Source organism: Hyla sarda, chromosome 8 (genome assembly GCF_029499605.1).
Source record: "Hyla sarda isolate aHylSar1 chromosome 8, aHylSar1.hap1, whole genome shotgun sequence".
Taxonomy (NCBI): Eukaryota; Metazoa; Chordata; class Amphibia; order Anura; family Hylidae; genus Hyla; species Hyla sarda.
The window spans coordinates 215,734,234-215,759,933 of NC_079196.1; the positions used below are offsets into that span (position 1 = coordinate 215,734,234).

Genomic DNA, 25,700 nt, shown 5'->3' on the forward strand with positions numbered 1-25,700 from the left:
CTCGATTTTTGTTTTACTGTATTGAGTCTAGACATATAAGATGTAAATCTCTCACCTGTCGCGATAGTTTGTTACAATGTATCAGTGCAGGTAAAATGTATCATCCTGGACTCCAGATTGTTTGTGAAGACAGGGTACAACTTTGCCGTACCCTCAACTGTACACGTTTTCAGAAGTGTTCCCATTGACTGGAAGCAAGCAGAGATCTTAAAATTGATGCAGAACTAAAACACAAAATACACTGGAAACATGCTTAATAAATTATACACTGATGTAGCTTAATTTATGTAAAATCGGAGAACCCCTTTAATTCACCATCCAAAATGGCTGCCTATGCTACACTGTATTAAAGGGGTTATCCAGGAATAGAAAAACTAAGAAAATTTCGTCCTTAAACAGCACCACGCATGTCCTCGGGATGTGTGTGGTATTACAACTTCCATGAAACTGAGCTGCAACACCACACACAACCTGAGGACGAGTGTGGTGCTATTTTTGGAAGAAATCAGCTCTGTTTTTCTAATTCTGGATAACCCCCTTATGTCTGTTTGAAAGATCAGAGGACCACAGTACAAGCTCTTATTGGAAACCCGTCTCCGTTACATTGAAACTTGCAGGACGTCTAGAAGGGTGACGTAACCGTGTAAGTCATTTTATAGGCACGCAATGCATTCTCGTCAGGTCCGCGTCACCGCGTTTTTTTCTCTTTACATAACAGGATAAACTTTCTGTCCTTAGAAAGCCCCAGTCCAAACCAACGTCTCCTTAAAAGGGACAAATCTTACAAATCCATATAATGTTTTCCTCCTACAAGCCTTGCATCCCAGTGTGAGTGACGGAGCCTCGGTGGAGAAGACGACTACGATCCACTTAGATTGACGTGACAAGCGAAAGACAGGAAGCCCAGGTCCAGCTTTGGTGTCCATGTTAGATCAGATGTGATAGAAAGCTTGAATGTAATAATCCGTAGCTGGAGGCTTGTCCCCTCGGGCCACCATCACCCCCACCCCACAGGACGGAAACCGCCAGATGTTACTCTCGGGACTGGAAGAAGACGACAGTTTAGCGGTGTGTAGTGTTTACTATACATCATAGCCAATATCCTGCAGCCTTCATAGCAAGAAAGGATTGGTGGCATTCATAGCTTGGGCTGTCGAGGGAGGGATGGCCGAGCTGTGGTGGGGCAAGGTGGCTGCCATGTTCATGTTAATCCCAAGTCCTGTTGGTGGTACAGCTGGTAATGTGGACATCCCCAGTAATGGCGGTGGTATGGAGCCCTCTGGAGCCATAGCTGGCACGGTGTTGAAGGACGGGCTGACTCCCATCATCGGGCTGGAACGCAACTGGTTGAGGGTGAGCGCTTGCGGCTGGTTGACCTGGAAAGGATTGACGACGGCTGGAGTAGATCCTTGCGCCGGGGTTCCTAGAAAACACAAAAGTAATCAATGGGCATGGTCATCCAACGGCAGAGTGGCAGACATAGGAGTCCACATCTACGGGACGTGCAGCTTTTGAATCTTGTTATGTGATTGGCTGAATAGCTGCACATGCCTAGTAGATGTGGACTCCTATTGTGTCTGGGAGTCCTGCAAATATCATATGCATTGGCAGCAGGATATATTTTGAGGATTAGGTATCCCCCTATGTATAAAATATAAAATGGTGCCCCCTCCCAGTACAGAAACCTCTACTCTGTAAAAGCAGTAAGGGGTTCCCTTTACATTTTAGTGAGGGAAAATATATATATATTGGCTTCTTGGCCACTTCTCTTACCAAGGCCCCTCATTTGGTGGGGCGGCGGCTCTGAACAAACAGTGATGGTTGTTGCAAACTTCTTCCATGTAAGAATTATGGAGGTCACTGAGCTCTTAGGAACTTTCAGAGAAGCAGAAATGTTTTTGTCCCCTTCTCCAGATCTGTGCCTCCACACAATCCTGTCTCTGAGCTCTACAGGCAGTTCTTTCCCCCTCATTGCTTGTTTTTTTTTGCTCTGATATACATTGTCAGCTGTGAGACCTTATATAGACAGGGCTGTCTCTGAGCTCTACAGGCAGTTTTTTCCTTCTCATGGCTTGGTGTTTGCTCTGATATACATTGTCAGCTGTGAGACCTTATATAGACAGGGCTGTCTCTGACCTCTACAGGCAGTTCTTCCCCCTCATGGCTTGGTGTTTGCTCTGATATACATTGTCAGCTGTGAGACCTTATATAGACAGGGCTGTGTTTTTCCATATCTTGTCCAATCAGATGACTTTAATACAGGTGACTCCAACCAAGGTGAAGAAACATCTCAGAGATGATCAAAAGAAATGGGAGGAGCCTGAGATAAAGATCACATGTCATAGCAAAGAATGCTTTGTCTATGCCAAATTTTACTTTTTAATTTTTTGTAAATTTGCAAACGTTTCTAAAATTCTGTATTCACATTTAAATTTTGGGGCATTGAGTGCAGAATGATGGGGGGGGGGGCTTTTTTTAGCACAAGGAGAAACATAATAAAATTTGATAAACAGTGAAAGGTCCTGAAGACTTTGCAAATACATTGTATATAATGTCAGTCACAGAGTATATAGTTACAGCCATAGAGACAATTGTGTCCCTTATAGTGGCCATAGATTTGGTCGCAGAGGCCAAAGTGTCTGCACAGAGGCTATAGTGTCCGTCACAGAAGCAATAGGGTCAGCCATATAGGCCCGTGTCAGCTACAGAGGCCATAGTTATTCATAGAGGTCATAGGGTCAGTCACAGAGGCTGAAAAAGATTGGGTTGTTTGGGTGGAGATATAATAAGGTATGTAGGGTCATAATCTGGACAGGATTGGGTAGTTTGGGTGGAGGTATGGTAAGGTATGTAGGGTCATAGCCTGGACAAGATTGGGTAGTTTGGGTGGAGGTATGGTAAGGTATGTAGGGTCATAGCCTGGACAAGACTGGATTGTTTGGGTAGAGGTATGGTACAGTATGTAGGATTATAGCCTGGATAAGATTGGGTAGTTTGGGTGGAGGTATGGTAAGGTATGTAGGATTATAATCTGGACAAGATTGGGTAGTTTGGGTGGAGGTATGCACATACCCGGGGAGGGGGGCCTGCGCTGTAGGATCACACATTTCAGCTCCAGCAGAATATTCTCTAGCCAGCAGAAATATCTTGAACGCCCCTGGGCCCCAATGCAAAATCTATAACCGGGCCCCCATCAAACCATGTGCCTTCTATAATGCTGGTGTCAGTGTATGCGACCTTTAGGCCCGTCAGGAAGCCCCTATAGATAAGTCCCTAATATTGCTGACAGGCCTGGGAAAGGGATGTGCAAGCCCCATGTATCTCAGGAACCGGAAAAGACACACGAAATGATTAAATTGTTCTAAAATGAGAAAAAGATGCAGGGACGCCCCTCGGAAGTTCCTGTGGGTCCGGGGAGAGCCTGTTGTAGATTGCTGAGAGGCCTCTTTATGCGCCTCTGACTAGAGGGAGTGTGGGCGGCTTACAAGGTATTTCAGGAATCCCTAATGTAAACAGGTCATTTCCGATTTCCAGGCAGACAGGAAAAACACAGGAAAGAAACTTTCTCCTGTATTAAGAGTCCATGGCCTGGTGCCAGAGCCAATTACGATGTCTCAGCGAAGCTGGGGAGCCTCCTCCATATGGACGTCCCAGGGAGCCGGGGACACAGTGTTTCCCAAGGAGTGTTCCTCCAGCTCCAGCAAAACCCCCAGCATGTTTTAAGAAAAGAGAAACTTGCTATTCAGTTCTGAAGAGATGGGTGACCTTACAAATAGGTGACCCTGCACCATCTATTCTATTTGATCTGTATTCACAAGGTGCATTCCTGCTCCTTATACTTCTTAAAGGAGTAGTCTCGTGAAGTATAACTTATCCCCTATACAAAGGATAGGGGATAAGTTATAGATGGCGGGAGGTCCAAGCGCTGAGACCCCCCCCACAATCTCCTGCATGGGACCCTGGCAGTTTGTCGGAAGCGGCCGTTCCGACCCCAGCGGGAAGCCACGGCCGGCACACCCCCTTCCCACCCACTTCCAGCAGACTGCCGGGGCCCCGTTCAGGAGATCGCGAGGGGTCCCAGTGCTCGGACCCCCGTGATCTATAACTTATCCTCTATCCTTTGGATAGGGGATAAGTTATATATCACCAGACTACTCCTTTATTAATATACCTTCCATAACAGCAGCACGAGCCCAGCGTCCATGCCCATATTTAAAGCGTACCTTCTGAATTCTCTGAGGCCTTAATTCTGCATTTACTAATATATCTTTAAAGAAGGTTGGTGCCCCTTTTTATTCCTGATATAGCGCTCCAAATCTGCTGCATAAACATGAATTCACATAATATGTAGTACCTCTAGCTGCCACTGGGAGAGCCAGACCCCACTGAAGTCCACAAATAAATTGTCTTCATTCATCTCCCCCTAGTGGTGAATGCAGGAAGCAGGAATTTCAATTTTTAACTCTCCGGCAGCAGATTTGGACCTCTATATTTGAAAAATCGCAGTTCGCGACCCTTTAAGCTTATCATTGCTAAGGACATGAAATATAGATTAGAATATATGGGCTACAGCATAGATCTTATAGGTATCATATTAAAGGGGTACTCTAGTGGAAAACTTTTTTTTTTAAATCAACTGGTGCCAGAAAGTTAAACAGATTTGTAAATCACACCTATTAAAAAATCTTAATCCTTCCAGTACTTTTTAGGGGCTGCATACTAAAGAGAAATCCAAAAAAGAAATGCATTTACTGTGATGTCCTGACCACAGTGCTCTCTGCTGACCTCTGCTGTCCATTCTAGGAACTGTCCAGAGAAGCATATGTTTGCTATGGGGATTTTCTCCTTCACTGGACAGTTCCTAGAATAGACAGCAGAGGTCAGCAGAGAGCACTGTGGTCAGAACATCACAGGAAATGCATTTCTTTTTTGGATTTCTCTTTAGTATGCAGCCCCTAAAAAGTACTGGAAGCATTAAAAATTTTTTAATAGAAGTGATTTACAAATCTGTTTAACTTTCTGGCACCAGTTGATTTAAAAAAAAAAAAAAAAAAAAGTTTTCCACGGGAGTACCCCTTTAAAGGAGAAAAAAATTCCCCTATCCCAAAGAATAGGGAACAAGTGTTTGATAACAGGGGGGGGTCCGAGGATGGGGACATCTCCTGTATGGCGCTCCTAATGCACAAAGCAGAGGTCGGCACGCGCAATACATGCATCTCTATGAGAGAGCCAGAGACCCCCGATCAGTGTGCGAGGAGAGCTGGAATGCCGTACAGGAGATCGTGGGGGGGTCCCAGCAGTCGGACCCCCGCAATCACATACCTATCACCTATCCCTTGCATAGGGAATACCAGAATCATAACTTTTAGGATAAAATACCGTATATACTCGAGTATAAGCCGACCCGAATATAAGCCGAGGCCCCTAATTTCACCCCAAAAACCCAGGAAAAGTTATTGACTCGACTATAAGCCTAGGGTGGGAAATACATCATCCCCCCCATGTCATCATCCAGACCCCCATCATCATCCCCCCCCCCCCCTTCATCATCACCGCCTGTCAATCCCTTCTTCGGTCGTCTTCAACCTGCGGACCTCCAGATGTTGCAAAACTACAACTCTCAGCATGCCCGGAGTTGTAGTTTTGAAACCTCTGGAGGTCCGCAGGTTGAAGACCACTGCTGCCTTAGTCATCATCCAGACCCCCCCCCCCTTTAGTTTTCTACTCACCTCCCCTCAGTGGGAAGGAAGGGTGAGCTGGTCCGGGCCAACTATGCTGCAGGGACCGTCCGGTGGGGAGGGTTAGTCTTTCCGGGCTGTACATTTTCACCGGGAGGCCCTCTTCTCCGCTCTGGGCCCGGCCCCGGACTAGTGACATTGCCTTGACGACAACGCACAGGGACGTTCATGCGCGTACCTGTACGTCGTCGTCAAGGCAACGTCACTAGTCCGGGGCCGGCCCGGAGCGGAGAAGAGGGCCCCCAGGTGAAAATGGACAGCCCGGAATGACTAACCTTTCCCACCGGACGGTCCCTGCAGTATAGATGGCCCGGACCAGCTCACCCTTCCTTCCCACCGAGGGGAGGTGAGTAGAAAACTAAAGGGGGGGGCTGGATGATGACTAAGGCCGCAGTGGTCTTCAACCTGCGGACCTCCAGAGGTTTCAAAACTACAACTCTCAGCATGCCCGGACAGCCGATGGCTGTCCGGGCATGCTGGGAGTTGTAGTTTTGCAACATCTGGAGGTCCGCAGGTTGAAAACCACTGACAGGCGGAGAGTTCACTCGAGTATAAGCCGAGGGGGCTGTTTTCAGCACGAAAAATCGTGCTGAAAAACACGGCTTATACTTGAGTATATACGGTAAGTGTGTGAAATAAGCCCCCGCCGTTCAGCCCCCTGATCGTCAGCATACATAATGCCGGATTAGCTCTTCACTCTTACCTGATGCCAAAAAAGGGTTAAACGTAGGGGGAGGCTGAGCAGGCATGGTAACCAGCGTGTCCAAGTTCACTAAGGCAGCGTTGGGTCCCAGGAAGGACTCCGGGGTTTTCCGAGCTATGTTCTGTTTGCTGGTACTTGTGGTAGTGGTGGTCTGTGAATCGAAGAGATCGGGACTTGTGGTGCCGCTGCGCACGGATGGTAGAGTTGGCATGGAGTCGGCTGGAAGAGATAATATACGATGGTATAATATAGGATGCATTGTAATATCCCTGCACCTGACAAAACGGGAACATGATGGCATGTGAATGTCTCAGTAGTGCAGCCTCAGGCTTCTGGGCCTGTAACTTCAAGTGATCATATCTCCGCCTAGAGGTGACATATTAAAAAACTGTTTTCACTACTTTAAAGGGGTACTACTGTGGAAAACTTTATATATATATATATATATATATATATATATATATATATATAAACTGGTGCCAGAAAGTTAAACAGATTTGTAAATCACTTCTATTAAAAAATCTTAATCCTTCCAGTACTTTTTAGGGGTTGTATACTAAATAGAAATCCAAAAAAAGAAATGCATTTCCTCCGATGTCCTGACCACAGCGCTCTCTGCTGACCTCTGCAGTCCATTTTTAGGAACTGTCCAGAGAAGCCTATGTTTGCTATGGGGATTTTCTCCAGTTCCTAAACTGGACAGCAGAGGTCAGCAGAGAGCACTGTGGTCAGAACATCACAGGAAATGCATTTCTTTTTTTGGATTTCTCTTTAGTATACAGCCCCTAAAAAGTACTGGAAGGATTAGGATTTTTTTAATAGAAGTGATTTACAAATCTGTTTAACTTTTTGGCACCAGTTGATTTAAAAAAAAAAAAAAAAAAAAAGTTTTCCACGATGTACCCCTTTAACCCCTTAAGGACACATGACGTACTGGAACGTCATGTGTCCACTCCCGATCTATAACGCGGGGCCACGGCGTGGCCCCGCGTCATAGCGGTTCGGGCCCGGCCTCTAACAACGGCCGGGACCCGTGGCTAATAGCGCGCGGCATTGATCGCTGTGCCGCGCGCTATTAACCCTTTAGACGCGGCGTTCAAAGTTGAACGCCGCGTCTAAAGTGAAACCGAAAGCATGCCGGCTAGCTCAGTGGGCTGTTCGGGATAGCCGCGGTGAAATCGCGGCATCCCGAACAGCTGACAGGACAGCGGGAGGGCCCCTACCTGCCTCCTCGCTGTCCGATCGCCGAATGACTGCTCAGTGCCTGAGATCCAGGCATGAGCAGTCATGCGGCAGAATCATCGATCACTGGTTTCTTATGAGAAACCAGTGATCAATGTAAAAGATCAGTGTGTGCAGTGTTATAGGTCCCTATGGGAGCTATAACACTGCAAAAAAAAAGTGCAAAAAAAAAGTGAATAAACATCATTTAACCCATTCCCTATTAAAAGTTTGAATCACCCCCCTTTTCCCATAAAAGAAAAAACACAGTGTAAATAAAAATAAAAATAAACATAAATGGTATCGCCGCGTGCGGAAATGTCCGAATTATAAAAATATATCGTTAATTAAACCGCACGGTCAATGGCGTGCGCGCAAAAAAATTCCAAAGTCCAAAATATATCATGAAAAAATGAATAAAAAGCGATCAATAAGTCCTATCAATGCAAAAATGGTACCGTTAAAAACTTCAGATCACGGCGCAAAAAATGAGCCCTCATACCGCCCCATACACGGAAAAATAAAAAAGTTATAGGGGTCAGAAGATGACAATTTTAAACGTATTAATTTTCCTGCATGTAGTTATGATTTTTTCCAGAAGTCCGACAAAATCAAACCTATATAAGTAGGGGATCATTTTAATCGTATGGACCTACAGAATACATATCAGGTGTCATTTTTACCGAAAAATGTACTACGTAGAAACGGAAGCCCCCAAAAGTTACAAAACAGCGTTTTTTTTAAAATTTTGTCGCACAATGATTTTTTTTCCCGCTTCACCATAGATTTTTGGGCAAAATGACTGACGTCATTACAAAGTAGAATTGGTGGCGCAAAAAATAAGCCATCATATGGATTTTTAGGTGTAAATTTGAAAGAGTTATGATTTTTTAAAGGCAAGGAGCAAAAAACGAAAATGCAAAAACGGAAAAACCTCCGGTCCTTAAGGGGTTAATGTATATACTAACGGTCTTGTTCTTCAAGGGCAGTGATCTTCAACCTGCGGACCTCCAGATGTTGCAAAACTACAACTCCCAGCATGCCCGGACAGCCGTTGGCTGTCTGGGCATGCTGGGAATTGTAGTTTTGCACTATCTGGAGGTCCGCAGGTTGTAGACCACTGTTCTAGGGGATATGGTGCCGCAACAGCTGCAGAGACCAAAAAACGCCCCCTTCCCCCACCTACACGCTATATAAAGAACAAGCTGTGTGTAATTTAAGGTAAGGATCCCAGCTGCAGCACATTACATAAGAAATGTCCTGTCTTCACGTAGCGGGCCTCTTCCTTTCCATTCTGCGCGTCCCAAAACTACACAGCACATGTGTGACCTCTGACCCCACACTCCATCCAGAGCTGCCGTACATTTAATGCCGGCCATTCCGCCAGATGTTTGACTCTCCCGGGCACCTGGGATGCATCATATTTCACCATGCACTTTCCAAGAAGAAAATTCTTGCAAAGTCTCGGTCGCCAGAGGAATGTTCTGGATGCGAGACAAGTTGTGTTTGACTTTGGAAGAAAGACGCACTTACTGAATTGATCAGCTTTCGCAGCTGCTACTGACGGAGGGCAGAGGAGCATGATGGGAAATGGAGGTGTACGAGTCGGATGACTGCGGGCAGTAAAGTTATTCATGGAAGCGATGACTATAGGCCTAACCACGAGGACTGACTATAGGCATAACCACAAGGACTGACTATAGGCATAACCACAAGGACTGACTATAGGCATAACCACAAGGACTGACTGTAGGCATAACCACATGGACTGACTGTAGGCATAACCACATGGACTGACTGTAGGCCTAACCACAAGGACTGACTATAGGCCTAACCACAAGGACTGACTGTAGGAATAACCACAAGGACTGACTGTAGGCATAACCACAAGGACTGACTATAGGCCTAGCCACAAGGACTGACTATAGGCCTAACCACAAGGACTGACTATAGGCCTAACCACAAGGACTGACTCTAGGCCTAGCCACAAGGACTGACTCTAGGCCTAGCCACAAGGACTGACTATAGGTATAACTACAAGGACTGACTATAGGCCTAACCACAAGGACTGACTATAGGCCTAACCACGAGGACTGACTGTAGGCATAACCACAAGGACTGACTGTAGGCATAACCACATGGACTGACTATAGGCCTAACCATAAGGACTGACTATAGGCATAACCACAAGGACTGACTATAGGCCTAACCACGAGGACTGACTGTAGGCATAACCACAAGGACTGACTATAAGTATAACCACAAGGACTGACTATAGGCCTAACCATAAGGACTGACTATAGGCATAACCACAAGGACTGACTGTAGGAATAACCACATGGACTGACTATAGGAATAACCACAAGGACTGACTGTAGGCATAACCACGAGGACTGACTGTAGGCATAACCACATGGACTGACTGTAGGAATAACCACAAGGACTGACTGTAGGCATAACCACAAGGACTGACTGTAGGCATAACCACAAGGACTGACTATAGGCATAACCACAAAGACTGACTGTAGGCATAACCACATGGACTGACTATAGGAATAACCACAAGGACTGACTGTAGGCACAACCACATGGACTGACTATAGGAATAACCACAAGGACTGACTGTAGACATAACCACAAAGACTGACTGTAGGAATAACCACAAGGACTGACTGTAGGAATAACCACAAGGACTGACTGTAGGCATAACCACAAGGACTGACTATAGGCATAACCACAAGGACTGACTATAGGCATAACCACAAGGACTGACTATAGGCCTAGCCACAAGGACTGACTGTAGGCATAACCACATGGACTGACTATAGGCCTAACCACAAGGACTGACTATAGGCCTAACCACAAGGACTGACTCTAGGCCTAACCACAAGGACTGACTCTAGGCCTAACCACAAGGACTGACTCTAGGCCTAGCCACAAGGACTGACTATAGGCCTAGCCACAAGGACTGACTATAGGTATAACTACAAGGACTGACTATAGGCCTAGCCACAAGGACTGACTGTAGGCATAACCACAAGGACTGACTGTAGGCATAACCACAAGGACTGACTGTAGGCCTAACCACAAGGACTGACTATAGGCATAACCACAAGGACTGACTATAGGCCTAACCACAAGGGCTGACTGTAGGCATAACCACAAGGACTGACTGTAGGCCTAGCCACAAGGACTGACTGTAGGCATAACCACATGGACTGACTGTAGGCCTAGCCACAAGGACTGACTGTAGGCATAACCACAAGGACTGACTGTAGGCCTAGCCACAAGGACTGACTGTAGGCCTAGCCACAAGGACTGACTGTAGGCATAACCACAAGGACTGACTGTAGGAATAACCACAAGGACTGACTGTAGGACTAACCACAAGGACTGACTGTAGGCCTAACCACAAGGACTGACTGTAGGCCTAACCACAAGGACTGACTGTAGGCCTAACCACAAGGACTGACTGTAGGCCTAGCCACAAGGACTGACTGTAGGCCTAACCACAAGGACTGACTATAGGCCTAACCACAAGGACTGACTCTCTCGGCCTAGCCACAAGGACTGACTCTCTCGGCCTAGCCACAAGGACTGACTATAGGCCTAGCCACAAGGACTGACTATAGGTATAACTACAAGGACTGACTATAGGCCTAGCCACAAGGACTGACTGTAGGCATAACCACAAGGACTGACTGTAGGCCTAGCCACAAGGACTGACTGTAGGCATAACCACATGGACTGACTATAGGCATAACCACAAGGACTGACTGTAGGCATAACCACAAGGACTGACTGTAGGGCTGTGCGCTGGTGGACTGGCTGTAGTACTGCACACAGGATAACTATGCATCAGAATCCTGAACATAGCAATGTACACAGGAGGACTGACTAAGCACTAATTACAGGACCTTACATAGGACGACAGACTATAGCAATGTTTCCCAACCAGGGTGCCTCCAGATGTTGCACAACTACAACTCCCAGCATGCCTGGACAGCCTTCGGCTGTCCAGGCATGCTGGGAGTGGTGGTTTTGCAACACCTGGAGGCACCCTGGTTGGGAAACACTGGACTATAGTGCTGTATACAGGACAAAGAACAATTTATGGGACTAACTCTAGGGCTACGTACAGGAGGACTGGCCATAGTGCAGTGCTCAGGACTAAAAAAACACCATATACATGACTGAGTGCAGGGCTATGCATAGGAGCCTGACCATGGTGCTGTACATGAGGACGGATGAAACGGTATTCACAGGACTGAGTGTAGGGCTATGCATCAGAATCCTTAAAGGGGTACTCCGGCGAAAAACATCTTATCCCCTATCAAAAGCATAGGGGATAAGATGTCTGATCGCGGGGGCCCCGCCACTGGGGACCCCAACAATTGCCAGTGCGGCACCCCTGTCATCCATGCACGAGCACAATCTGCTATGTGCCAGATGACTGGTGACTACAGCCGCCACGTCCCCTCCATTCAGGTCTATGGGAGGAGGGGTTACTGCTATGTACCAGCCATCACGCCCCCTCACATAGACATGAATAGAGGGGGTGTTGCATGATGTCACGAACACAGAAGATACACGCTTCCGTGTTCCGGATGCCGCTGCTGATATATCCTTTTGACAGGGGATAAGATGTTTATCGCCGGAGTAGCCCTTTAACATAGCAATGCACACTGGAGGACTGATGAAACACCATCCACAGGACTGAGTGTAAGGCTATGTATAGGAGGCCTGATCATAGTATTGTACACAGGAGGACTGACCATACCATACTGCTGGGCACAGGACTGACCATACCATACTGCTGGGCACAGGACTGACCATACCATACTCCTGGGCACAGGACTGACCATACCATACTGCTGGGCACAGGACTGACCATACCATACTGCTGGGCACAGGACTGACCATACCATACTGCTGGGCACAGGACTGACCATACCATACTGCTGGGCACAGGACTGACCATACCATACTGCTGGGCACAGCACAGACCATACCATACTGCTGGGCACAGGACTGACCATACCATACTGCTGGGCACAGGACTGACCATACCATACTGCTGGGCACAGGACTGACCATACCATACTGCTGGGCACAGGACTGACCATACCATACTGCTGGGCACAGGACTGACAATACCATACTGCTGGGCACAGGACTGACCATACCATAGTGCTGGGCACAGGACTGACCATACCATACTGCTGGGCACAGCACATACCATACCATACTCCTGGGCACAGGACTGACCATACCATAGTGCTGGGCACAGGACTGACCATACCATACTGCTGGGCACAGGACTGACCATACCATACTGCTGGGCACAGGACTGACCATACCATAGTGCTGGGCACAGGACTGACCATACCATACTCCTGGGCACAGGACTGACCATACCATACTCCTGGGCACAGGACTGACCATACCATACTGCTGGGCACAGGACTGACCATACCATACTGCTGGGCACAGGACTGACCATACCATACTGCTGGGCACAGGACTGACCATACCATACTGCTGGGCACAGGACTGACCATACCATACTGCTGGGCACAGGACTGACCATACCATACTGCTGGGCACAGCACAGACCATACCATACTGCTGGGCACAGGACTGACCATACCATACTGCTGGGCACAGGACTGACCATACCATACTGCTGGGCACAGGACTGACCATACCATACTGCTGGGCACAGGACTGACCATACCATACTCCTGGGCACAGGACTGACCATACCATAGTGCTGGGCACAGGACTGACCATACCATACTGCTGGGCACAGGACTGACCATACCATACTGCTGGGCACAGGACTGACCATACCATACTGCTGGGCACAGGGCTGACCATACCATACTGCTGGGCACAGGGCTGACCATACCATACTGCTGGGCACAGGGCTGACCATACCATACTGCTGGGCACAGGACTGACCATACCATACTCCTGGGCACAGGACTGACCATACCATAGTGCTGGGCACAGGACTGACCATACCATACTGCTGGGCACAGGACTGACCATACCATACTGCTGGGCACAGGACTGACCATACCATACTGCTGGGCACAGGACTGACCATACCATACTGCTGGGTACAGGACTGACCATACCATACTGCTGGGCACAGGACTGACCATACCATACTGCTGGGCACAGGACTGACCATACCATACTGCTGGGCACAGGACTGACCATACCATACTGCTGGGCACAGGACTGACCATACCATACTGCTGGGCACAGCACAGACCATACCATACTGCTGGGCACAGGACTGACCATACCATACTGCTGGGCACAGGACTGACCATACCATACTGCTGGGCACAGGACTGACCATACCATACTGCTGGGCACAGGACTGACCATACCATAGTGCTGGGCACAGGACTGACCATACCATACTGCTGGGCACAGGACTGACCATACCATACTGCTGGGCACAGGACTGACCATACCATACTGCTGGGCACAGGACTGACCATACCATACTGCTGGGTACAGGACTGACCATACCATACTGCTGGGCACAGGACTGACCATACCATACTGCTGGGCACAGGACTGACCATACCATACTGCTGGGCACAGGACTGACCATACCATACTGCTGGGCACAGGACTGACCATACCATACTGCTGGGCACAGGACTGACCATACCATAATACTATGTACTGACAGGACTGTCACAGGACTATTCACAAGACTATCTTTAGAGTTGTGCACATAAAGCAAGAATTACAGGCACTATTAACAGGACTGACTGCCGTGCCATGTACAGGAGGACTGACTATAACATATTTGCACAAAATGACTGTACGGCTAGATAAACAAAGACTGACTATAACACTCTGCACAGGGCGACTGACAAGGGAGTATTGCCATAAGTGATTTATCATAGATTTAGGAAATTTAAGGGGTACTTCGCCCCTAGACATCTTATCCCCAATCCAAAGAGGGGGGGTAGTGACGTCACACCACACCCCCTCTATTCATGTCTATAGGAGGGGGTGTGACATCACAAGTGGGCGAGCATGACATCACGATCCCCGCCACGGAAATCCGACGTTCTAAACGCACTGTGTTAGGACAAGGGACTCCCTTTCTATTTTCTCTATATTTGATGGCGTTGTGCGGTACATGATATACCTGAAACTTTGGATCGCAGGCTGTCGAACTCTGAGAAATCATCTTTTGCCGTCCCATTTAAGTTGCTGAAGGGATCGAAAGAAGAACCTCCTGTCGGGAAATAAAAAGTTTGCAAGCAGTTACAGTATAGTCAAAAGTCCTGAAACTCCTCGCCAAGATTACTGCTTGTTGTCAGTGAATGTGAACAATCTCGTTTACATTATGAAGCTAAAAACATCTACAGTGTATTAAGAAAGTTTTCAGACCCTTTCACTTATTTTTTCAAGTTTTGTTGTGTTCAGGGGTCAAATCCTGGGGAAAAAAATGTGGGAGAACTCACCCAAGATTTTCAATCAAGAGCTGGTCCTGCAGGACTCAGGGGAACGCTAATGGTTCGTGGGAAAAAGTGCAGGAACTCTGTTCCCATGCGTTCCTACAGGACTTGAGCCCTGGTTATGTTGTGCCTCTGAACCTCAGACTGGGCCGATCTTCAGCTTTTAACAAGACAATGACCCTAGGCAGCCAAGACAACACAGGAGCGGCTTAGGGACAACTCTCTCAAAGCCCGAGCCTAATGGGACATCTCTGGAGAGACCTGAAAATGACTTCAACCGACCGTCCCCATCCAACCTGACAGAGCTGAGAGGAACGGCCTAAAATCCCCAAATCCAGGTGCAGAATGATGGGGGGTAAAGTTGAAAAAAGTGAAAGGGTCTGAGGATCCGGATGCATCTTACAGACGCGACACCATCACAGAACATGAGAGATCGAGAGTTTTTTGGGGAGAAAATCTAAGGAATATTTTTTTATTTGTATATTTCTGGAGAGATTTCTTGTGGTGAATACTCCATTTGTCGGATGCCCCTACCTGTGCTTGTACTGGTTTTAACTCCCGGAGCCGGTCCCCAAGGGTCTGCTGTAGAATTAGCTGCTCCCATTGCCTGAGAAGGTGCCCAGGGATCCTTGCTTTTCGGAAGGGACTGTGTTGTAGGAGCCGAACTTGTTCCCCAGGGATTACTATTGGCAGAGGGTTTTGTACCTGTTACGTAGATAAGAACGTCATACACCGAGGAATGAGAACAGTCATTTTTTTTTATAAATAAATAAACATATAAACAAACACACATATATATATATATATATATATATATATATATATATATATATATATATATAATATATATATAATTGTAAAAAAAAATTATATATGTGTGTGGGTGTAAAAAAAAAATATATATATATATATAAATATAAAATATATATCAAAAGAGTGATATGCTTCAGCTCATCCTACCCATGCGGCACAGACCAGACGTGGATCTCGACCCCAGATAAATGCAAAAAGAAACAGGAATGTCCAGCGCAAAACTTGGGAACAATGAATTTATTCACCTGTACCTGAGTCTGCATCATGTCCTGTTTGGCTTGTGAATAAATTCATCGTTCCCGAGTTTTGCGGCGGACATTCCTGTTTCTGCATACAAAATATATATTATATATATATATTACAAAAAAATGATATATATATATATAAAACTCAACTTGTGTGTATGTTCCACAAAAACTTCCAAACGGCTAAAGATATTAACATGAAACTTGGTCACATGTTACTTATATGTCAAAAAACATAGGATAGGTGATTTAACCCTTAACTACCCCCATTTGCTAGGGGCGGGGTTTTTGCATAACCCCTTAAGGACGCAGCCCATTTGGGCCTTAAGGACGCAGACAATTTTATTGTTACGCTTTAGTTTTTTCCTCCTCGCCTTCAAGAAATCATAACTCTTTTATATTTTCATCCACAGACTAGTATGAGGGCTTGTTTTTTGCGTGACCAGTTGTCCGTTGTAATGCCATCACTCACTTTATTATAAAATGTATGGCGCAACCAAAAAAAAGACTATTTGTGTGGGAAAATTAAAAAGAAAACCACAATTTTGCTAATTTTGGAAGGTTTCGTTTTCACGCCATATAATTTACGGTAAAAATGACATATGTTCTTTATTCTTTGGGTCAATACGATTAAAATGATACCCATGGTTATACACTTTTCTATTACTGGTGCGCTTAAAAAAAATCACAAACTTTTAAACCAAATTAGTATGTTTAAAATCCCCCTATTTTGAAGACCCATAACTTTTTCATTTTTCCGTATAAGCGGTTGTATGAGGGCTCATTTTTTGGGCCGTGATCTGTACTTTTTATTGATACCATATTTGCTTATATAGAACTTTTAATATATTTTTTATAAATTTTTTTGGGAATAAAAGGTTATAAAAAAGCAGCTATTTTGGACTTTTTTTTTTACGTTCACGCCGTTCACAGTACGGTATCATTAAAATTTTATTTTAATAGTTCAGATATTTACACACGCGGCGATACCAAATATGTATATAAAATATTTTTTTAACACTTTTTGAGGGTGAAATAGGGAAAATGGGGCAATTTACGTTTTTATTGGGGGAGGGGGGTTTTCAAATTTTTTTTACTTTATTTTTTTACTTTTATTTTTACACTTTAATAGTCCCCATAGGGGACTATTTAAAGCAATCACTCAATTGCTAATCCTGTTCAGTGCTATGTATAGGACACAGCACTGATCAGTGTTATCGGTCATCTTCTGCTCTGGTCTGCAGGAAGGCAGATCAGAGCAGAAGACTCCCGTAAGGCTGCGGAGGCAGGTGAGGGGACTTCCGTCTGCTGTGCAGGATGATCGGATCGCCGCAGCAGCGCTGCGGGCGATCCGATCATCCATTTAAGTGACCGCGATGCTGCAGATGCCGTGATCTGTATTGATCACGGCATCTGAGGGGTTAATGGCGGACATCCGCGGGATCGCGGGTGTCCGCCATTACCGGCGGGTCCCTGGCTGCGATCAGCAGCTGGGACATGCCGCTCATGATCTGGGCATCGCTCCGATGCCCGCGGTTATGCTTAGGACGTAAATGTATGTCCTGGTGCGTTAAGTACCACGTCACCAGGACATACATTTATGGCACTAGTCGTTAAGGGGTTAAAGTCTCATACAAGTCAATGGGAAATATATGTTACTGCATAACTTCCAAACGGCTGGATATATTTTGATAATACTTGGTCACATGTTACTTACATGTCCCCTTAAAATATAGGATAGTTAATTTAACCCTCAACTACCCCCATTTGTGAGGGTCGGGGTTTTTGTTTAAAGTCTCATGCAAATCAATGGAAAATGTATGTTCCCACATAACTTCTGTACGGCTGGAGACATTTCAATACCTGGTACACATATTACAGGTCGGGATAGATCGGTATAGGAGGACGGGATATGAGGACAGGATAGGAGATTGGTATAGGAGGTCGGGGTAGGAGGATGGGATAGGAGATTGGTATAGGAGGACGGGATAGGAGGACGGGATAGGAGGACGGGATAGGAGGTCGGGATAGGAGGTCGGGATAGGAGGTCGGGATAGGAGGTTGGGATAGGAGGTCGGGATATGACAACAATATATGAGGATGGGATAGGAGGTCGGGATATGAGGACGGGATATGAGATCGAGATATGATGACGGGATAGGAGGACGGGATAGGAGGTCGGGATATGGGGTTGGGATATGACAACAATATACGAGGACGGGATATGAAGTCAAAAGCTTCCTCCTTTGTTGATTTTCCTCCCCAACAAGGATTAGGAAGGAAAAACCGGGAAACGCTGGGTACTCGTATGTAGTATATATATATATATACCTGTATTTCTAAGGGTCTGTGTTCTTGAGTATATACAGCAGTGATCTCCAAACTGTGGACCTCCACAGTTTGGAGATCACTAAGGTAGCCCCGAGTCATGTCCTGGGCCGAGGCCTCCTTCAGATTCCAGCTAGATGTTTTTCTACCGTAACACTGTGACCTTGCATGGAGGAATGTGTCAGAATCACCAAAAAACTTTCCAAATGAATGATGTCATGTCAGGCCGGCTCCAACACTAACTCCTGTGTATCAGAGGGGCAGGTGGCTGACTGGTGAACCGCAGTGTTAAGGGCTATATGCAAAATTGTTTCATTATATTTATTATAGTATTATAGTAGTTATATTCTTCTATATGGGAGCAGTATTATAGTAGTTATATTCTTGTATATAGGAAGAGTATTATAGTAGTTATATTCTTGTATATAGGAGCAGTATTATAGTAGTTATATTCTTGTACATAGGAGCAGTATTATAGTAGTTATATTCTTGTATATAGGAGCAGTATTATAGTAGTTATATTCTTGTACATAGGAGCAGTATTATAGTAGTTATATTCTTGTACATAGGAGCAGTATTATAGTAGTTATATTCTTGTATATAGGAGCAGTATTATAGTAGTTATATTCTTCTATATAGGAGCAGTATTATAGTAGTTATATCTTGTATATAGGAGCAGTATTATAGTAGTTATATTCTTGTATATAGGAGGCAGTATTATAGTAGTTATATTCTTGTATATAGGAGCAGTATTATAGTAGTTATATTCTTGTATATAGGAGGCAGTATTATAGTAGATATATTCTTGTATATAGGAGCAGTATTATAGTAGTTATATTCTTGTATATAGGAGCAGTATTATAGTAGTTATATTCTTCTATATGGGAGCAGTATTATAGTAGTTATATTCTTGTATATAGGAAGAGTATTATAGTAGTTATATTCTTGTATATAGAGCAGTATTATAGTAGTTATATTCTTGTACATAGGAGCAGTATTATAGTAGTTATATTCTTGTATATAGGAGCAGTATTATAGTAGTTATATTCTTCTATATAGGAGCAGTATTATAGTAGTTATATTCTTGTATATAGGAGGCAGTATTATAGTAGTTATATTCTTGTATATAGGAGCAGTATTATAGTAGTTATATTCTTGTATATAGGAGGCAGTATTATAGTAGATATATTCTTGTATATAGGAGCAGTATTATAGTAGTTATATTCTTGTATATAGGAGCAGTATTATAGTAGTTATATTCTTCTATATGGGAGCAGTATTATAGTAGTTATATTCTTGTATATAGGAAGAGTATTATAGTAGTTATATTCTTGTATATAGGAGCAGTATTATAGTAGTTATATTCTTGTATATAGGAGCAGTATTATAGTAGTTATATTCTTGTACATAGGAGCAGTATTATAGTAGTTATATTCTTGTATATAGGAGCAGTATTATAGTAGTTATATTCTTGTATATAGGAGCAGTATTATAGTAGTTATATTTTTGTATATAGGAGCAATATTATATTAGTTATATTCTTGTATATAGGAGCAGTATTATATTAGTTATATTCTTGTATATAGGAGCAGTATTATAGTAGTTATATTCTTGTATATAGGAGCAGTATTCTAGTAGTTATATTCTTGTACATAGGACACAGTATTATAGTAGTTATATTCTTGTATATAGGAGGCAGTAATATAGTAGTTATATTCTTGTATATAGGAGGCAGTATTATAGTAGTTATATTCTTGTATATAGGGACAGTATTATAGTAGTTATATTCTTGTATATAGGAGCAATATTATAGTAGTTATATTCTTGTACATAGGAGCAATATTATAGTAGTTATATTCTTGTATATAGGAGCAGTATTATAGTAGTTATATTCTTGTATATAGGAGCAGTATTATAGTAGTTATATTCTTGTATATAGGAGCAGTATTATAGTAGTTATATTCCTGTATTTAGGAGCAGTATTATAGTAGTTATATTCCTGTATATAGGAGGCAGTATTATAGTAGTTATATTCTTGTATATAGGAGGCAGTATTATAGTAGTTATATTCTTGTATATAGGAGGCAGTATTATAATAGTTATATTCTTGTATATAGGAGGCAGTATTATAATAGTTATATTCTTGTATATAGGAGGCAGTACTATAATAGTTATATTCTTGTATATAGGAGGCAGTATTATAGTAGTAATATTCTTGTATATAGGAGCAGTATTATAGTAGTTATATTCTTGTATATAGGAGGCAGTATTATAGTAGATATATTCTTGTATATAGGAGCAGTATTATAGTAGTTATATTATTGTATATAGAGGCAGTATTATAATAGTTATATTCTTGTATATAGGAGGCAGTATTATAGTAGTTATATTCTTGTATATAGGAGCAGTATTATAGTAGTTATATTCTTGTATATAGGAGCAGTATTATAGTAGTTATATTCTTGTATATAGGAGGCAGCATTATAGTAGTTATATTCTTGTATATAGGAGGCAGTATTATAGTAGTTATATTCTTGTATATAGGAGGCAGTATTATAGTAGATATATTCTTGTATATAGGAGCAGTATTATAGTAGTTATATTATTGTATATAGGAGCAGTATTATAGTAGTTATATTATTGTATATAGAGGCAGTATTATAGTAGTTATAGTCTTGTATATAGAGACAGTATTACAGTAGTTATGTTCTTATACATAGGCAGAAGTATTACAGTAGTTAGAGCATTAGAATGGCACATAGTAATAACCAGTCACAACAAAAAGACTTACCAAAAGACTGCCAGGGATCTATAGCAGTGGCGGAGGCAGCTGATCCCCCCCAGGGGTCTTGCTGGGTACTTGATGCTTTAGCTGACACTGCTGCCCATGGTTCTGATTTCTGAGGAGCCGGCGGCCCTGAAGGCAAAGCATCCATGAGGTCCAACAATGAAGTCTGTGGTTGCTGTCAATATAAAACATATTATGATTCAGAAATATAAAAGACACCATTCAAATCACTCAATGTAGGGGAGAAGGTAAGTGACAACCATTCTGAGCTGCACTATCTGCACCACCCATGGACCGGATTGTGCGGTATGACTTTTTAGACTTTTGTTGACCCTTCCATGTTCTACATTTTGATCGCTGCAGCAAATGCACAGAAGACGCACCATAACACAAGTGACTGGCGCTGCCGCCATTGGTGATCTTACCGCTTTCTTTTTCGGGGCTTTGATGGTGGCTTTCTTACTTTCCTCCAATGCCATCTGAAGTCTTAAGTCATCTCCTCGCCGGATGCGCTCCTCCTGGGGACATATAGACATTTATACAATCTAAACAAATCTCTCCTGGTTCTTTCTACCAAAAACCCAATTTTGAGGCCCAACTTGACCCCTCCCACCCTATCTCTTCAAAGTTGACCCTATGGGACAATCCCACCCCATAATTCCTCTTCGTCAATTTTGGGCACCTATGAAGAATAAGAGCACAAGAGGGTCTGCACCAGCTAAGCCCAAGCCCTCTCTAGCTATGGCTCTATGATCCCACAGCTCCATATTTAGGAGGGTTTTGCCTAGAAAAAATTTTGTTAAGTGGTTCATGTAGTGCCAAAGTCATGTAATGGCGGATCTATACTCACCTGTTCGGCCACCTCCCTGCTCATGGCGAGTGCCAGCTGTAATTGTAGTTCCTCCTCTCCGCTGGTCTGGGGCCGAGCCTGTTCTAGCTCCGAAGAGACTCGGGGGGAGGTAGCTGAGGACCAAAAAGAATCACAATGAGACCGAATGTGTCGATGATCATTAAAAACATAACCATTTCTGCTCCATACACATTCAACTCGAAAATTCAGATGGTGCCCTGCAGAGCAGTGCATTGTGGGAGCTCAGAGGGCAAGTACACAGGTAAAGGGGCCATCCTAGGATTAAAGGGGTATTCCAGGATTTTTTTTAATTTGACTATGCTACAGGGGCTGTAAAGTTAGTGTAGTTCATAATATAGTGTCTGTACCGGTGTGTGACAGTTTTCTCACAATTCTTCTGTCATTTTCCCCCCAATATTTATTTTTACCAGCATACAAAATGACTGTTGTCTCTGATTTTTCCCAGCTTGCAATGCGGCCGAGACCTGACATCACTAGTCAGCTGATGACAGGGAGCCTGTCTGCTTCAATGGGTGGAGCATTCGCTTGGTGGGAGAGAGATCAATCTGCAACTAATGCAACAGCTGTACGCACCCTGATTGAAAACCACAGGTCTTTTGAATGGATGCAGCTCATTTATGTTTCAATGGGTGGGGTGGCTGATGTATGGGAGGAAAATGGAATTATGGGATTTGTAGGCAAAAGAAGAAAACTCAAACAGGAAATACCAGTTCACAAAAAGCTAGCCACAGCATTATGGTAATCTCAGGACATAGCCATTTAGCCCCAAGACAAGCGCAGATCCTTCCTAAGCATGTCCACTACTGTCTGCCAGGTATGTACTAAAATCACCTTATGGTGGATAACCCCTTTAAAGGTTCTCCCCTTCCCAATAGGATAGGGCAGTTCTTCCTAACCAGGGTGGCTCTAGCAGTTTAAGGACTACAACTCCCAGCATGTCTGGATGCTAAACTCAAAATTCAGATGTGCCCTGCAGAGCATTGAGGGAGCTCAGAGGGCAATTACACAGGTAAAGGGGCCATCCTAGGATAAAAAAGGCTATCCCCTACCCATAGGTAGGGCAGTGTTTCTCAACCAGGGTGCCTCCAGCGGTTTCAGGACTACAACTCCCAGCATGCCCGGACGCTAAACTCAAAATTCAGATGTGCCCTGTTACCAGAGAGCAATGCATTGTGGGAGCTCAGAGGGCAATTGCACTGGAAAAGGGGATTTCCTAGGATTAAAGGTAATTGACTATCCATAGTATAGGGGAAGTGTTTCCCAACTAGGGTGCCTGCAGAGGTTGCAAAACTACAATTCCCAGCATGCCCGGACAGCCGAAGGCTGTCCGGGCATGCTGGGAGTTGTAGTTTTGCAACAGCTGGAAACAGCCTGGCTGGGAAACACTGGGATAGGGGATAACCAGCTGATCAGCAGAGGGGTTCAACAGCTGGGACCCCCACCAATCATGGAACAAGTCCATTCACTGTCTACAGGACTTCAGTCCATAGCCAAAGTTCAGCGCCTGGAAGTCCCCTTTAAATTTTGGGACAACTGCCCCCCCCCCCCCCCCCCCCCCAATCCCTGCCCTCCCATCTCTGATCAATTAGTTATTCTCCAGGATAGGGATCTTGGGTAACCCCTTTTGAATCGCAGAAGTTAGGTCACATGTTTAACAGAGGGCGGAGCTAAACTGCAGCCAGCAGAATTTTGAGTGCACCTCCGGATGTAAACGGAGAAAACAACAGGAAATAATGCAAATTGCTACAAAAGCAATAAAAAAAAAAAAAAATTCAATAAAATAAAATAAAAAGTATTTGCCAAGCTACTAGTTTTTTTATAAAAAAAATTTTTGGATTTAAGTTTTTTTTTTTCTTTTTTTTATTAAGTGAAATTACATATTCTTTTTTTTTTCCGTCCATAAATTAATTAATTATTTATTTAATTAATTATTAATTAATTTATTATTTAGGTGTCCCCATGGCAATGCTGAACCACAAGGGAAGAAGAAGTGTTGTCATGGGGAAGCGAAATCAGAAGTAATTTTCATATCAGACCAACAACTTTATATTTAAGGGGTTATCCAGGATTGGAAAAAACAGAGCTAATTTCTTTAAATAAAAAAAAAGCTCCCCGTCTGTCTTCTTGTTGGGTGTGGTTCTGCAGCCCAGTTCCATTGAAGTGAATGGAGCCAAGTTGTAGTACCCCACACAACCTGGAGACAGAAGTGGAGCTGATTTTGAAAGAAATTAGCTCCGTTTTTCTATTTCTGGATAACCCCTTTAACCATTCTGTGGGCGTGTAGCAATGAATAACAAGTATGTATGGACTAGCGCAAATCAGCGCTCGATTTAAGGGGTTATCAAGGATTCGATTCTTCCAAAAACAGCGCCACCCCTGTCCTCGGGTTGTGTGCGGTATTGCAGCTCAGTTGCATTGAAATGAATGGAGCCAAGATGTAATACCGCACATAACCTGACGACAGAGGTGGCGTTGTTTCTATTCCTGGATAGGTCAGATGCAGGGCGTACTATGAATCACATATGGATCGGTGCACAGTACCGCGACACATATAAATCGGTGCACAGTACAACTTCCTGTTCTGTTTGCAATCATCCTCCATTTTGCCGTGATAGATAAGTGAGGTATATATATATATATATCACTCAGGAATCTGGGAAAGCTGGGTGACGGGAGTTGTAAAGGAATAAAGGAAACTTTTTTTCTTTTTTTTTTAACCCAACTTTCCAAGAAACAGATAAGACAAGGAGAGGAGAAATTTTAGAGGAAAATGTAGCAGGATGAGGTATGCGCCCTCGGCTCCCCCGCGTCTACTCGCTGTCCTCAAAACCGTGGGAAGTGCAGATGTGACACATGGACAAGCAGTACAGGCTGTACTGAGCAACCGCGGGCAAAGACACACAGCTGTCCAGCCTGGCATCACCCGGTGCCAAGCATCACTCACAATACATTATCATGAGGGATACCCCCCACCCACTACAGAGCCGCACAGACAGGAAGCCAGGGCAGAGTTATGGGATGTAAAGGGTCACAAGGCCTCATTCCCGGAATTCCTATGACAAGGACATGGAAAGCTGGGACAGAACGAGGCGAGAGAGTACGGACTGTGCCCCCACCCAATGAGGAAAGATAGCCCCGAAGCCATTATGGCTTCGGGGCTATCTTTCCTCATTGGGTGGGGGCCCAGTAATACTTTCCCGCCTCGTCCTGTCCCAGTTTTGTATGTCCTTGCCATAGGAATTTCTATCACCCAGCTTTCCCATATTCCAGAGTGATCTATACCCCCACCTATCTATTTCTGCAAAATGGAGGAGGATTGCGGACAGAACAGGAAGTTGTACTGTGCAGTGATCCATATGTGCCGAGTCTAAGGTATACTCTGGTGCTAAATTTCTTCCAAAAACAGTGCCACCCCCTGTCCTCAGGTTGTGTGTGGTATTACAACTTGGCTTCATTCACTTCAATGGAATTAAAGGGGTACTCCTCTGGTAAAAAAA

The 25,700-nt window shown here is 44.3% G+C and overlaps 1 protein-coding gene across 4 annotated transcripts in view; it reads right to left on the reverse strand.

Annotated features, from left to right (window-relative positions):
• Window positions 1-257: 257 nt before the first annotated feature.
• Window positions 258-25,700, reverse strand: part of EPN2 (epsin 2) — an 82,491-nt gene continuing 57,048 nt past the window's right edge. For 3 of the 4 annotated variants that reach the window (XM_056535559.1, XM_056535558.1, XM_056535560.1), the window contains 7 exons: window positions 22,183-22,295; window positions 21,758-21,850; window positions 21,336-21,507; window positions 15,693-15,863; window positions 14,846-14,935; window positions 6,442-6,660; window positions 258-1,423 (listed from right to left, as the gene is read on the reverse strand). In XM_056535559.1, coding sequence (XP_056391534.1) covers window positions 1,113-1,423; window positions 6,442-6,660; window positions 14,846-14,935; window positions 15,693-15,863; window positions 21,336-21,507; window positions 21,758-21,850; window positions 22,183-22,295 — 1,169 coding nt within the window. In that variant the 3' untranslated portion in view covers window positions 258-1,112. The remainder of the gene's footprint in view (window positions 1,424-6,441; window positions 6,661-14,845; window positions 14,936-15,692; window positions 15,864-21,335; window positions 21,508-21,757; window positions 21,851-22,182; window positions 22,296-25,700) is intronic. The other variant, XM_056535561.1, reaches the window with a different exon arrangement.